The sequence below is a fragment of the Engraulis encrasicolus genome, chromosome 1, assembly GCF_034702125.1.
Source record: "Engraulis encrasicolus isolate BLACKSEA-1 chromosome 1, IST_EnEncr_1.0, whole genome shotgun sequence".
In the NCBI taxonomy this organism is placed as follows: Eukaryota; Metazoa; Chordata; class Actinopteri; order Clupeiformes; family Engraulidae; genus Engraulis; species Engraulis encrasicolus.
In genome coordinates, this window is record NC_085857.1 from 8,739,701 (window position 1) to 8,754,875 (window position 15,175).

General features: G+C 44.9%; 1 protein-coding gene across 1 annotated transcript in view; it reads right to left on the reverse strand.

Annotated features, from left to right (window-relative positions):
- The window catches only part of LOC134447063 (sphingosine kinase 1), a 66,424-nt gene extending 55,292 nt beyond the window's left edge, over positions 1-11,132 (reverse strand). The window contains exon 1 of the mRNA XM_063196352.1: positions 10,565-11,132. Coding sequence (XP_063052422.1) covers positions 10,565-10,994 — 430 coding nt within the window. The 5' untranslated portion in view covers positions 10,995-11,132. The remainder of the gene's footprint in view (positions 1-10,564) is intronic.
- Positions 11,133-15,175: the final 4,043 nt, after the last annotated feature.

Consider the following 15,175-nt stretch of genomic DNA (forward strand, 5'->3'; position numbering starts at 1 on the left):
TCTCTCTCTCTCTCACCAGACCAGTGAGTGCAGTCTGTCTGCACTCATATGCAGTGTTGCCAGATTGGGCTGTTTCCCACCCAATTGGGCTGTTTAGGATGGCGGGTAAAATGCCATTTAGCAGAAAAACCCGCCCAATTTTTGTCATAGAAATCAATAGAATTGGGCGGGATTTTGTGCTTCCAGGCGGGTTTTGAGCATTTTTTGGGCCTCATCTGGCAACCCTGCATATGGCAAATAACCTCTCTCTCACCACTGAAGGATTGAGCTGTTTCCTGGCTGAGGCTCTTCCACATCTCTGACCTGACTTATAGTCTGTCTCCACTGTTTGATATCTACTCACAGGGCCGGCGCTAGCCATAGGCTGACAAGGCAGTCGCCTAGGGCACCAAATGTCTTGGGGCGCCAGGAATATATAAAACTCCCACAAAATTAGAATCTCTATAAGAAATTAAACTTAAAATTAACAACGAATGTTCATGGTCACTCAGTATATTTATAGGTACTAGATCGGATGTTATGCTATGCTATGCTTACAGATACCAATTTGTAAATGCACAAAAAAGCAAAAGGGAAAAGGTAGTGCTCGCCTAGGACACCAAATTGAGTAGAACCGGTCCTGTCTACTCATATGGCAAATAACCTCTCTCACCACTGAAGGACCGTATGCGGGTAAAAAGGGCATTTAGCAGAAAAACCCACCCAATTTTTGCCATAGAAATCAATAGAATTGGGGGATTTTGTGCTTTTAGGCGGGTTCTGAGCATTTTTTGGCCTGGAAACCATCAGCCTCATCTGGCAACCCTGCTCATATGGCAAATAACCTCTCTCTCACCACTGAAGGAGGATTGAGCTGTTTCCTGGCTGAGGGTCTTCCACATCTCTGACCTGACGACGTATAGTCAGACCAAAAACACACACTCATATCACTAAACGGCGTCTACCCACCAGCCTCTGCTCAGATAAGATCATTGTGTGTGTGTGTGTGTGTGTGTGTGTGTGTGTGTGTGTGTGTGTGTGTGTGTGTGTGTGTGTGTGTGTGTGTGTGTGTGTGTGTGTGTGTGTGTGTGTGCGTGCGCACGCACACTTGAGTAAGTGCGTCTCCGTCTGTGTGTACACGTCTATAGGTGCAGAGAGATATCATGGCAGCCGACAGTAATGCTGTTCCGGTGTAACTCAAGGTCACCACCAGACGTACGTTTCATGCAGTGTTGCCAGATTGGGCTGTTACCTGCCCAATTGGGGAAGCTTGGGATGGCCGCCTGTGGGTAAAAATGGGAAAAATTGGCCATTTGGCTGTTTGTTCTGCAGTTTTATACCCATAGAAATCAATGCAATGTGTTGAAATTGGGCAGAATTTAGTGCATTTTAGCCGTTTTTGAGAACCTTTTGGGCAGGATTTAATCAGACACATCTGGCAACACTGGTTTCATGCAAATCTAAAAAACAAACCGGTCTCTTTTTTTTTCCTAAACCCAACCACCACTCGCCCTTATGGGGGATTTAATTTGTGGGGTTTTTTCCCCCCTTTCTTTCTCTTTTTTTCGTTCTCTTCAATATCCCTTCTTATTCCTTTGTTTTTTAATAAAACAATACAGTAAACAGAAAAATTGGGATTAACAACAAAAAAGGACAATAATAAAAAAGAAAAAACAAGAAGGAAACAAAATATTCAAATGTGAGGTCCCCCAAAATGTCAAGCAAACCGGTCTTTAACCAACTGACTCAAATGGTGGTGTCCCTGCACATGGCTAAAAAACTCTATTGCAAACAACAACAACAACATTTCCCATGACATTCAGTTTCATACTTTCTGGTTGCCTTACCACCTGTGTGTGTGTGTGTGTGTGTGTGTGTGTGTGTGTGTGTGTGTGTGTGTGTGTGTGTGTGTGTGTGTGTGTGCGTGCGTGCGTGTGTGCGCATGCATGCGTGTCCCTTCTAAAAAACAACAACAACAAACAACAAAAACATTGCATTCATACACATTCTGGCTGCTGTAGTGTACCACCACAACTACAGGGGGTCAGAATCGAATCCTTCCATTGATTTCCTGGTGTGGGCCACATAAATATAACTGGCCTGGCAGCAGGGAGGAGGAGGCAGGATAGGGTGGGTGAGGAGTGAGTGGGTGGTAAAGTGGAGTATTAAAACACATTCCCCTTAATAGCCTTGTTGCTATAATAACTCAACATAGCTGTGGGTCGGCTGGCGTGCATACAGTGAAAGAAGTGAAAGCCCCATTGGGAAACTCCAACTCCCATTGCCATTGTGACACAGCACTCCACAGTGCACAAGTGAAGACTGCACACAACGAAATTGCATTTATGCATCACCCGTGCAAGGGGGCAGCCCTCAATGGGGCGGGATGGTACCATGCTCAGGGTACCTCAGTCATGGAGGAGGATTGGGGAAGAGCACTGGTTAATTACTCCCCACACCAACCTGTCGGGTCGGGAGTTGAACCTTCAACCTTTGGGCTACAAGTTTGACGCCCTAACCACTTACCCATGACTGCCCCAGTATATATGCAGTATAACTATGGAGTCATGCTTCAGTCTCAACTCATTAATAATACGAGGACATTAGCAACGACAACCTGCTCTCATTTCCCTTTCCCCGTGTAGTGAGAACAACACCATAGAAATAATGGAGTAGGCGCCATGTGTTGTGTGATAACAAGTACCTTCCCAACAGCATTGCACCACATTACATTACATTGCATTGCATTTGGCAGCCGCTTTATAACCAAAGAGATTTTCAAACAAGGGCATAATCATAGCCAACATCACAAGCAGATACGAGTGCACAGGAAATATACAGAACAACAAGTGCAGATGTGAAGAAGGGTTAGTGTTTTTTTGTAAAGTAGAGTACACACACACACACACACACACACACACACACACACACACACACACACACACACACACACACACACATCATGTCAAGAGTCTGGCCTGGGGTTAAGGCAGCTCAGACATTAGTCTAGTCTAGTAGATAGTCACGAAAGAGGAGAGTCTTACGCATCACATACCACTTAAAGGGGTATGCCACTATTTTGGGCCTTAATACAGTTAAAATCGTTGGCTGGGGTTTATAAAGGTGATAAAGTGTCTTAGTTTTCATGTAAGCCGTTGTCTTGCTTTAAGACAAGTTAAAAGAGGGAGCATGTCGCTAAGCTAGTGAAAGTCAATGCATCCGTGTAGCTGATCATGCCTGTGTGTTTCTTTGTTTGCCTTTATTTCTATAAAACAGTGAAAGCAGTAACAGGAAGCGAGTGGGGGGGAGAGACGGGGAAAGGTCGGCAAAGGACCCGGTCCGGAGTCAAACCCGGGTCAGCCGCATGGCAGACGAGTGCCCTACCGTTAGCGCCATGGTAGGGCCATGACAGCCTGTTTCTAAAATGAGGGGCAGAATGGTGAGAAGGTGTGTCAAGAGTTACGGAAGCTGGTCTGATGAGAATGAATAGTCTGCGGACAGGCTAACCTCTACAGCAGGGCTATTCAAATGGTGGCCCTGGGGCCCTTGGACAGCAAGGTTCTGGCCCCCCACAAGCCCCTTGAAATACAGAATCGTTTTTTGGAATTTAGAGATAAAAGTATGGGTTCTGTATAGAGCTGAAACGGGACACAGGGCGTTAAAATGCAGGAAATTACATCTTAAAAATGCAAAACTTTCTGGGGGGGAGGACCCCCAGACCCCCACTTCAATGAAGTCTCCCGTATTTATTTCATTGACAGTCGGTGACTACAGTACATACGTATAGTTCGGCCCCTTTACTGGGAGGAATTTGAAAAACTGGCCCTCGTTGACATTTAATTGAATAGCCCTGCTCTACAGGCTCATCATACACACCGTCCCACCAGGAGTGGAACACTTTACTGGGGTCAGCTCTATGTTCCCACAGCCCATTGGTCCCACAGCCCATTGGTCCCACAGCCCATTGGTCCCACAGCCCATTGGTCCCACAGCCCATTGGTCCCACAGCCCATTGGTCCCACAGCCCATTGGTCCCACAGCTTATTCCTGCTGCTCCATGTTCCCACATTTTAAAGAAATTTAAATTTAAAGAAACGGGGGCAGCCGTGGCTCAGTGTTGAGAGCACTGGGTTGGCAACCCAAGGGTTCCCGGTTCAATGCACGACCAGACCACGGCTGAAGTGCCCTTGAGCAAGGCACCTAAGCCCCACACTGCTCCCCGGGCGCCGTTCTGCAGGCAGTCCACTGCTACGGACTACACTAGTGTGTGTACTTCAATGTGATTCACTAGTCCAAATGGGATAAAGTGCAGAGAAATTGGCTCCAATTGGCAATTGGTTATGGTAAAATATAGGCTGCCCTATGTTAACTCCATATTCCCACATTTCCGAGTAAACTAAGAGACCTACATTTTCATAAATTCTTAGAAATGTGGGAAGATGGAGCAGCACTTTACTAACACTGTAGTTGAAAACACGTCACTACCGTATAGTGCTACATTACCACGATATTGCTCAGTCTTTCATCATTGCATTACAACTTGGACATTGCCCTTCCGGTAACAGCACATTTATAACAGGCGCCGTGACTTGAGCTATACAAATCCAATCAATGTGGCTGCTGCCTACAGTACTGACGTAACTGAATGAGAACGAGGTAGTTATGTCACATGTCCTATCAAATTATGACTCATAGTGGAGAACATCTGAGTCGTCGTTACAAGGTGGGCAGAGAGCAGTGTTGCCAGATTGGGCGGTTTCCCGCATAATTAGGCTGCTTAAGATGGCTGTGTGCGGGTAAAAAAATATTTTTTGGAGTAAAACCCGCCCACTTTTTGGCCATTAAAATCAATAGACTTGGGCGGGATTTAGTGCTTCCAGGCGGGTTTTGAACATTTTTTTGGGCTGGAAATCATCAACCCCATCTGGCAACCCTGTCAGAGAACCGCCCAGCCTGCATATATGCTGTTGTTGTACTGTAGGTGTCATTTACTTTCCGTACGTCCAAAGGTCGTTTCTGATTGGTGATACGAGGCCTTTTGTGACCTCAATCTGCCGTCTACCTTCGCTGAACTTTCAGCATGACTCTTGTTGTTTTCCGCACCTTGTAGGATCGCAGCAGAAGATAAAAGCAGATAGACTAGCTGCTATATTGTTACAGTGCACGTTGTGTAATGCAGTTTACGAGGAGAGCACTCTTCTTTTTAAAAATAATTTTAGGGCTTTTTGCCTTTCTTTCTTTTTTTTTTTTTTAGGCTTTTTTTGGGGCTTTTCGGCCTTAATTGGCTTTTGTGAGACAGGATAGTGGAGAAGAGACAGGAAGTGAGCTGGGAGAGAGAGATGGGGAAGGTCTGGTAAAGGACCCGGACAGGGAATCGAACCCAGGTCGGCCGAGTGGTAAACGTGTGCCCTACCATATCAGCCACGGACTTTTTTGCATTTATTTCTGACAGGATAGCGGAGGAGAGACCGGAAATGAGCGGGGAGAGCGAGACAGGGAAGGATTGGCCGGAAATGACCCGGACCAGAATCGAAGCTGGGTCGCCAGCAGTGTTGCCAGATTGGGCAGTTACCCACCCAATTGGGCTACTTGGGATGTCCGTGTGCGTTTTTTTCCGGCCGTTTTGGGCCCATAGAAGTCAATGCAATTTGTTGAAATTGGGCAGAATTTAGCGCATTTTGGTGGTTTTTGAGAACCTTTTGGGCAGGATTTGATCAGACACATCTGCCAACACTGAGCACAGTTACCCAGCACAGTAACCCAGCACAGTAACCCAGGCTACGGGTAACCCAGACCACGGCAGGGCCAGAGCACAGCACTCTTCTGAACAGGGCTCTACATTCACTTTTTTTTCATGACCAGGCACAATGAATGGATAGTACTAGATGTTAACTTAAAGTGGAATTCACCTCTGATCATTGTGTGCTGTTATGACAGATAATTTATCCTAATTTAGCATTTTACATGAGGAAAATCAAGTAATTTGCATTATTTGGTTTAATCAAATACAATTGTGTGCTGAACCGCGATTGTCAAGGCTATTTTAACGTACTCCGTTAACCAGAATTGGTCTAGCCAAACATACTCACTAGTAGGTTCTTCTACCAGCCTGCCAAACTGAAATGTCGCCATGCAGCATTTTGGTTGGTTGGCTCGTGTTCATTTAGAGAGCCCTGCATGCTTCTCAGCATTGCGCAGATTAAATAGATCATATTTTGCATCCTGTTTCTGCACCACTATGTGTTTGATGTCAGAAGGGCCACTGACAGTTTTCGCTGGGCCCAGGACAAAGTCATTTTAAAGGGCCCCCTACCCAAAGCATACGTACAATGCAATGGGGACCCAATTCTGGGGCCCCTATCTCCCTGGGCCCGGGACAACATACCCCCAACACCCCCACCCCCTGTCGGCGGGCCTGGATGTCGGTTCACAACATGCTGTGCATTAGTGTTGTGCTTGGCTCAGTTGGCTGCAGATTAAATGATCATATTTTGCATCTGTTTCACTATCTATGTGTTTGATGTCGGTTCACATGCTGTACAGTAGTGTTGTACTTGGCTCAGTTGTCTGCAGTTGCTATCTAGTGGAGGCTGACAGACTCCTGCTCAGGACAATGTCAGATTATTCTGCCGTGTACAGACCAGGAGCGAACGGAGCGAACGAAGCAACGGAAGTCATTATTTCTCTATGGAGGGCACGCGACCTGCGCTACCAAGGCGAATTCGTTCTGACGCTGTTCGCCGAAAACCAATCGGAACGTTCATATCTCCGAATGTCTCAGGCTGTTAAGCCAGAGCCGTTATGTGAGTAGCTGAATCAAACATGTCAATGCAGCGTCTGGAGCGAATACAGATAATTCAGAGTGAAACTTCTGCTACCCACGCTACCAGGCAGCGTAGTTTGCTCTTGGTCTGGACACGACATTATACTCCCCAATAGAAAGAGGGGACTTCCCTTAAACACCTGATCTCATCTCATCTCATCTCTTTATTTATTTATTCACCTCTGGCTGAGCTGTGCACTCTGGTTGATAGACGTGTTATATATATTATATGCAGCGCGCACACACACACACACACACACACACACACACACACACACACACACACACACACACACACACACACACACACACACACACACATGTACACACGTATACGTATACACACACAATGGGCTGTATAGACAAATGTTTGATAAGGTTAGTTGTGGACTCAGTGGCCCTGTAGATAGGCCTACAGTAGCACTGAGGTGTTTCACAGCAGGGCCGAGCTGATATGAGGTAAGTGGCTGCTTAGTCTCGGACTTTATATTATACTGTAGATGCTCATTCAAATCTGGTTGATGTTGTTTTTAACTTCTAATCTTTATGTATTTACTTCTACAGTATATTTACATTTATTTAAATAGTTTCAGTTTCTTTTTTTTCCTGCGTCCTGTCTTTCATAATGTGATGTCTTCTGCTACCTGCAAGGCTCACTTATCTCAATGGGATTTGTTTCCCTGGTTAAATAGAAAAAGAAAACAAAAAACAAAAAACTTGGTTTGAACTAAATAAAAGATTGCGCTGCAGCGTGTCCCAACTCTTTCTTCATGCCTGTTTGTTGCGCATGCACACAAACACACAGCACATGACTACAAACACCCTCTACCTTCATAACATATTAGCGACACAAGCCATTCCAAACCTCTCGCTTTCGTAACCCACCACCAATGCTGCATCCAAAGCTGTTCACCCGTATGGTGCTGCAAGCCTAAATATGAAACTGTTCCTGACATGAAGATGCAGTAACGTAGCCTAGTATTAAAAAATGACAGAGGGCCCTTCTCAAAATCTACTGCAGAACACTTCCAAGTGTATCAGCCTAATTAGTCACGCCCAGTGAGTGGATACTCTTTGGTGAACTCTATGGAATATCCAATCACTGGGTGAGACTAATAAAGAGTATCCAATCACTGGGTGTGACTAATTAGGCTGATACACTTGGAATTGCACTGCACTAGGTTTTGAGAAAGGCCCAAAGAGTCAAGTCGAATCCAACATGGCTGCTGTGCAAACCTCAGATCTCCTCCCTCCCAGGCTAAATATACTGCTGCAGCACACTGACTAGGCTAGTTTACTGCCCTCAGCAATCTGGATACATTACACACAACCATAATCCCCATGGTCAGGATACACCAGCATTGGCTTCTTGATTGATTGACTCGATTGAGCACTTGCTGTAGGAGAGGTTACACTACGTTATTGAGCACTGGCTGTAGAGTAGGAGAAGTTACCCTACGTTATTGAGCACTGGCTGCTGTAGAGTAGAAGTTATCCTATGTTCGTTCCAATATGCGACCTTGCTCCCTCCACTTGTGCTTGTGGCCTCGTACCAGGAAGTAATATGTCATGATGACATCACTGACTGACAACAGCATTATATTTCAATATCTTGCAAAAACTCAATTGTAAAAAGTCTTTTTCTCATTTGCAATTGGGATGGTGAATGAAAAAACAACCCCCCCAAACATTGTTGTGGCTAGGCTGACAGCTGGGAAACTTTATTGTTTTCTCCACGGAGGAGGGGCCAAGTGGCGGGGCGAAGCCACAAGCACAAGTGGAGGAAACAAGGTTGCATATTGGAACGCACACCCTATGTTCGTTCAAACAGCCAGATGCTCGAGAGTGGAGGCTGAAGGTCACATGACCTGCTGGTATGAAAATTCATGACTGAGGCCGACGTTGGAATGTGGGTGGAAAAGTGGCGGTGGATATCCGACCGACCCAAATCAAAGACCAGAGCCTGTTCTGGAAAACCATATTGGTTTTTATTCTTGATGTCACACACATTTGAGAAAGTAGGCCGGAAACCTTGTGCACTTGCTGAAACTTGTAGTTTTACGTAAAGGTACACTGTGCAGGAAATGGTCAAAAAAGGTACTGCAACTATGCTGATCATTGAAACTAGGCTGCCTATTGCCAAATTTGATCTTTACATTAAAGTTTAGTAAGTAATAAACAAATATTTTCTAGTATGGTTCAAGTACAGTCATTTTTGCAGCTAAAAATGGCTATTTCTGGAAATTCAAAATGGCAGACCATGGAGAAGATCCCCCTTTTCATGTATGAAAAGTGCAATTTTTCCAGTCATAATGAATACTTAGAATTTGATGGTGGTGGTAAGTATTCATGAAAAAGGTAACATTAAAGAATGGGCAGCATGAATTCAATAAACTCCTAAAAATCTCACACAGTGTCCCATTAAAAATGGTTGACTTTTTTGCAGGTCTCGCAGAAGACTAAGGGACATTTTTCACTTCGAGTGGAATCAATACAATGCAGTAGAATTCCATTCCTGACGTTCACTGGGTCCTCTATCAAATTAGTGAAAAAGGGTTCTAATAAAAAAAAAACGTGGTCGTCCAAACTGCCATGAAAAGATAAAAGCACTATTTTAACTTCTTAAAGTTAAAAAGCCTTTATTGAACACTGCCTATACATGCATGTATAGCTTGTGTTTAGTACAGGCTTTTTATCTTTAGTAAGGACTCTGAGTGTCTCAAGTAGTGTTTTTATCCTTTCCTGATGTTTCTAAGGCACATTGGATCACCTGAAGGCATGCTAGTACCTGGGTTTGCCTTCCTGATAGCTAGCTACTTGTACAGAATTCTACTTGCATCATTATACGCCACCTTGATCCTCTCCGTCTGTGTTTTACAATAATTACACTGTATCAAGAGGAATGCAGTAAGATCTGAAAAGTGATTCTTTTCACTTCCTTTGTGGGCACATGTGGAATCTGAGCGTAGCCTAGGCCTGTCGCCTACCATATCACTCCCAACTCTGATCCTGAACATCACTGTGGTCACCAAGGTCATTTTGGTGATGTGAGCCATCAAGTATTTATATTTTTAGGCCTATGCATTTCTTTTTGGCTAAACGGTCATCCTTTGCTGCAGTTGGGTAAAAAAGACAGAACACTGTCTTAATGCTCCACCCTTTTAAGCCCTGGTAATCAAAACAACCACTTTTGGGACTGACGTCTGTTATTTTGTACTCCACACTGAAACCAAACTATATGTATGTAAATGGTATGTTGCTATCCTGCTATAACCAACCTGCATGTTGTTACTGTAGGCTATACACAATTCTCCTTTGCTTTCAGCGCAAGACAGTGAAGAAAAGCACATTTACACTTAGGCCTACAACATAAACATTTACATGATGTGCGCTCCTATGCTTTGACGCAAATGTCTTTTTTTAAAGAGCGCAACACTGTTTAATTTTCATTCTGGAAGACTTGGCTTAGGGAGCGTTAAAATTACTGCCAAGACTTGGGTTGATGTCTTCTGGGAAGACATAGGCCTACTTGCTTTATGTGAGCTACTGACCCACTTGAACCAATCTATTGTTACCTGTTTCCAAATGCAAATTATTACATTGTCTGAACTGGTATGACAAACAGTGCGCCATTTGTGAACTGAAACGGTTAGTGTTTCTGACTTGAAATCTTTGCATGTTACACAAGCCTACATAAAGGGTGCATATAGCCTTGGATGGGAGTTATATCCTTACAGCCCATAAAAGAAGTGGAGCACTCACCATTTCGCTGTGGCCGTTGAAGCGCAGAACCCTCGCTAATTGCTCGCGCCCATCGCTGCGCCTCCTCCAGGTTCACGTGAGGGTCCAGGCTCGAGGCGACCCGAAAGCACTGTTCTGTCCGCTGCCGCGCCACGCCGGAGCTCATCCAGCGCTTTTTAAACGGGTAGAAGTAGGCAGTGAAATAGGCTCCCGCATCGGTGTTGTCATCTGCCTTCACAGCCCGACTTCCCACACAGTCGCGTAGGTTAAAGACCACCTTGCTCCGTCCGGCAGGTGCCGACGTGATCTTTTGGACGGTCAGGTCCCTGTCTGTCAGGCTCAAGGCGTACCTGACCTTTCGGCTCGCCTTTGTCGTAAATTCTCCATACAGCAGAACTTGGCTTATCCCGTTGCGGTAAGACAGGTTCGGTTCGTCTCGTTTATGATCCATCCTTTCTGGAGATGGGAGACCCAGCGCGGTGATCCGCCGCCGGCTTGCGGATATTTTTTTGAGCGGCACACACACATGCACCGGCTGTGGAGGTCCGCGGTAGAGAGAGGAACAGACCCCGTCTGTTTGGCTGCCACTTTCAACTGCGACAGGAATAGGAGTTCCGCGCTGGACAGTTTTGAAAGCGGAGAGGAGACGTGGCACGCCTCTCTCACTAGTGACGACAAGCGGTAACGCGTGTAATCGGTAGCTAGTAGGCCACTGTTGGCGCTGTCACCATGGGAAACTTGGCAAAGCAGTTCGACGAACACATCAACGGACATAATGTCGAGTGAGATAGTATGACAGTAGAACAATACGGAGAATAGGCTACACAACAATACGGATACAACATAACACGCAGACTGTAGGCCTATAACGTCTTTGGGGAAAACATCTGGCACAGAGCATCACCAGCGCGCTTCACTGTATAGCCTACCACACTAAAATTACTTTGCCAACGTCATTATAGAGGAATGCTGAATATATTTATCTTGTGATGGGTATCCACAAAGTCAGCGGAAATAATTAAACGCACTTTAATCGGTGAAGTGTCTGTCGCTGGAGAATTGCGCACTGCGTAATAACCCAGATATGTGTGTCTGTCTAGGCGTATTTAGTCTTTACTTCTGGTCTTTTCTGTCTCTAACAAGAACTGTGTGACACACCCATTCTACTCTATAGTTGTCTAGTTTTGTGCTGTGGTCAGTGTTGTCTAAAATTACCTTAGTGAATAACAGCTGGAAAAGCCTCTACTTTTTGGACTATTTCAAGTCCCCAACAAAGTCTATCAAACTGTGTTGTTACTGGGGGATAAAAACACATCAAAAACCTAACAAGAACCCACCACTAAGTTGATCCAGCCAGTGCAGAGTCAGCTGATGGTAAGACAAGTCCAGAGGTACACAGGTCTGGTACCCAGAGAAGTTACTTGTGTTGGACAAACTGTGTTTTTTAACTTTTACTTTTGACACCTCGGATGAAAACCTTATATTTTTTTAATCTTTGGGAATTGAACCGTGCACGGGGAAAGGGATTTCTTTCTTTTTTTCTTTCTTTCTTTCTTTCTTTCTTTCTTTCTTTCTTTCTTTCTTTCTTTCTTTCTTTCTTTCTTTCTATCTTTCATTGATGTTGAGAGTTATGATAGCAATGATTAATCAGTGACGTTCCCTGTTATAAGCAGGCTATTGTCTTTATTATCAGGGGTAACGTGCTATGATAACTGTATCGGCCAACTGTATACAGTAAATTCTGCAGTGCTCATTTAACACTTAGAGAGTTGATTTGGCATCAATTGGACTCAAATGAACTCTCTAAGTGTTGAAGTAACACCGCAACATTTACTGTGCCCCTTAATGCATGCCGTTCCACCAGTGGAACACTGTAATAGTCACTGAAAAAACGTGACTGCCCTGGCACTGCACCACTACGACAGTACACAGGGCCTACTAATACATTACGACAGGGGTGGGGAACCTTTTTCATTCGAGGGGCCACTTCAAATTCATCCGAGGGCCGTAAAAGTCCTCCGACGGCCGTACTACTATGAACACAAACCAGGATTCCCCCCTGCACTTTAGGACTATATTGAAGGCAGCCACCTTTAAAACAGACCCCATCTTCTCTAGGTCCCCTGAATATAGCTTGGCTGTATTGCAAATGTATTTTCTAAAATGCCCATGCATAACATTAAAACTATATTGGGGGCCGGCTAAAATGGCCTCAAGACGTAGGTTCCCCACCCCTGCATTACGACTTGGTCATTGCCATTCTGATATCAGCTTATTTATTGCAGGGGCCGTGTCTATAGTGGGTTAAGACACTTGAAACTCTATTCAACTGCAGGGGTGACTGTGTGCATGGCTACCCATTTTCTTCCTTTATTCCCTGTGTCTATAGTGGGTTAAGACACTTGAAACTCAACTGCAGGGGTGACTGTGTGCATGGTATGATGTGGGAACAGGAACAGGCAACAGTGGCATGCACAGACATGTTTGGGGAGCTTCTGACTGTCCTACTACTAGGTTATACTAGGTTATAGAGGCTATATCATATCAGGGCAATTTTGATTATTTTCTGAAAAGGCACTTAGGGGCTTTTGCATCTGAACTCTTCCACATGCTTCTCATGAAGCATTTGTAGATTATCATGTCAACATGGACCACAGACAAAAAAAAATCAAAGAACTTTCAAAAATGCCATATTTGGTCCAGCAAGGCAAAGGGGCAGGTGCTTTAGCACCACCTCGTCCATATCTGTACACGCCTATGACAGGCAGCCTTAGGGATATAGGCCATCGTTGCCTCGTCTCCTTTGCTGGTATGCCTAATGTCTTCAGGCATAGGCGTAGTAGTGTGATGAGTGCAAAAATTGCCCCTGGAATATCCAGTTTGTCCAGATTAAACTGCAATAAAGAGGAGCGAATGTAACAGGAGTGCACTACATCCTCAATAAATACACTCCCACCAACCTCGAGTTTCCAAAACTACCTGTCAAACGTGTTTTTGCTGTCTCACCGGACAGAGCAGCGATGGTGTGTATGGGGTCATGGGTGGTTCAGACGGTGTAACCCTGTAGGCCAGGGGTGGGGAACCTGTCTCGAGGGCCATTTAAGGCCCTTGAGGTCGTTTTATCCGGCCCCCGATGTAATTTCAATGTTATGCAGCTTCACATGAAATATGACATATTTTGTTATGGAATCTTAGAAAATACATTTGCAATACAATTATGTTATATTCAGGGGCTCTAGAGAAGGTGGGGTCTGTTTTAAAGGTGGCTGCCAACAATATAGGGCAGTCATGGGTGAGCGGTTAGGGCGTCAGACTTGCATCCCGAGGTTGCCGGTTCGACTCCCGACCCGCCAGGTTGGTGGGGGGAGTAATCAACCAGTGCTCTCCCCCATCCTCCTCCATGACTGAGGTACCCTGAGCATGGTACCGTCCCACCGCACTGCTCCCCATGGGGCGCCACTGAGGGCTGCCCCCTTGCACGGGTGAGGCATAAATGCAATTTCGTTGTGTGCAGTGTGCAGTGTTCACTTGTGTGCTGTGGAGTGCTGTGTCACAATGACAATGGGAGTTGGAGTTTCCCAATGGGCTTTCTTTCAATATAGGTAGGCCTAAAGTGCAGGAGGAAATCCTGGTTTGTGTTCATAGATTCAAGATTAGTTTATTATGTCTTATTATAGGTTTGAAGCCTATAAAGAGTAAAAATTGTTGTGTTTTTTTGTGTCCTCATAAAGATTAAAAAAAATTAAATAATAAAAGAGAGGGGGGTGGAGAAAGTGCAAAGAGTTGTCTTCAGCATGAATTCCGTAATCTATGAATCTATGGATGGTAATCTAATGGAAGAAACTACTTTGGAGTCTGGTAGTGTGAGATTTAGAGTAGAGTAGAGTAGAGTAGAGTAACTTTATTGATCCCCAGGGGGAAATTCAGGTATCCAGTAGCTTACATAAATACACAAATACACAAAAGCCCACATGGACATTTCAAGACAAAAATAAACACAGGAATAGTCATCAGGGTGGAGAAAATAAAAGAAAATTTTCAGGCTTTAGTACGGCCCTCGGATGAATTTGAAGTGGCCCCTTGAATGAAAAAGGTTCCCCACCCCTGCTATAGGCCAGTGGTTCTTAACCTTTTTTCTTAAAGCACCCCCTTACCTGTGCCCAAGACAAGCCGTGCACCCCCAACCTAAACTTCTACAGGTGTATACACACTGAAAAAGGATTGAAGTGATTAATTACAAATGTCTAGCTTGAGACACTAATCACTACCTTAATGCCTTCACATGGGGACCAAAACATGTATTCATTTGGTAGCAAAGAGAGATATCCTCCTCTTCCTCTCTTCCCCTGCATGTATTCATTTGGTTTTGATTCAGTCTAATTATAGTGTTTGCAAGACGAATTTTGGTCACAACCTCGACACAAACAAAATTCCGTGCACCCCCTGCAATCTCTGGCACACCCCCAGGGGGTACCCGCACCCCCAGGGGGTGCCCGCACCCCAGGTTAAGAACCACTGCTATAGACCATAACAACCAAATATGATTAGGACGAGCCTCAAGTTACATGTGGGAAAAGCCATATGCTGAATGAAACGTTTGCCATTGCTGCAAACAATATATAGACCAGTGTG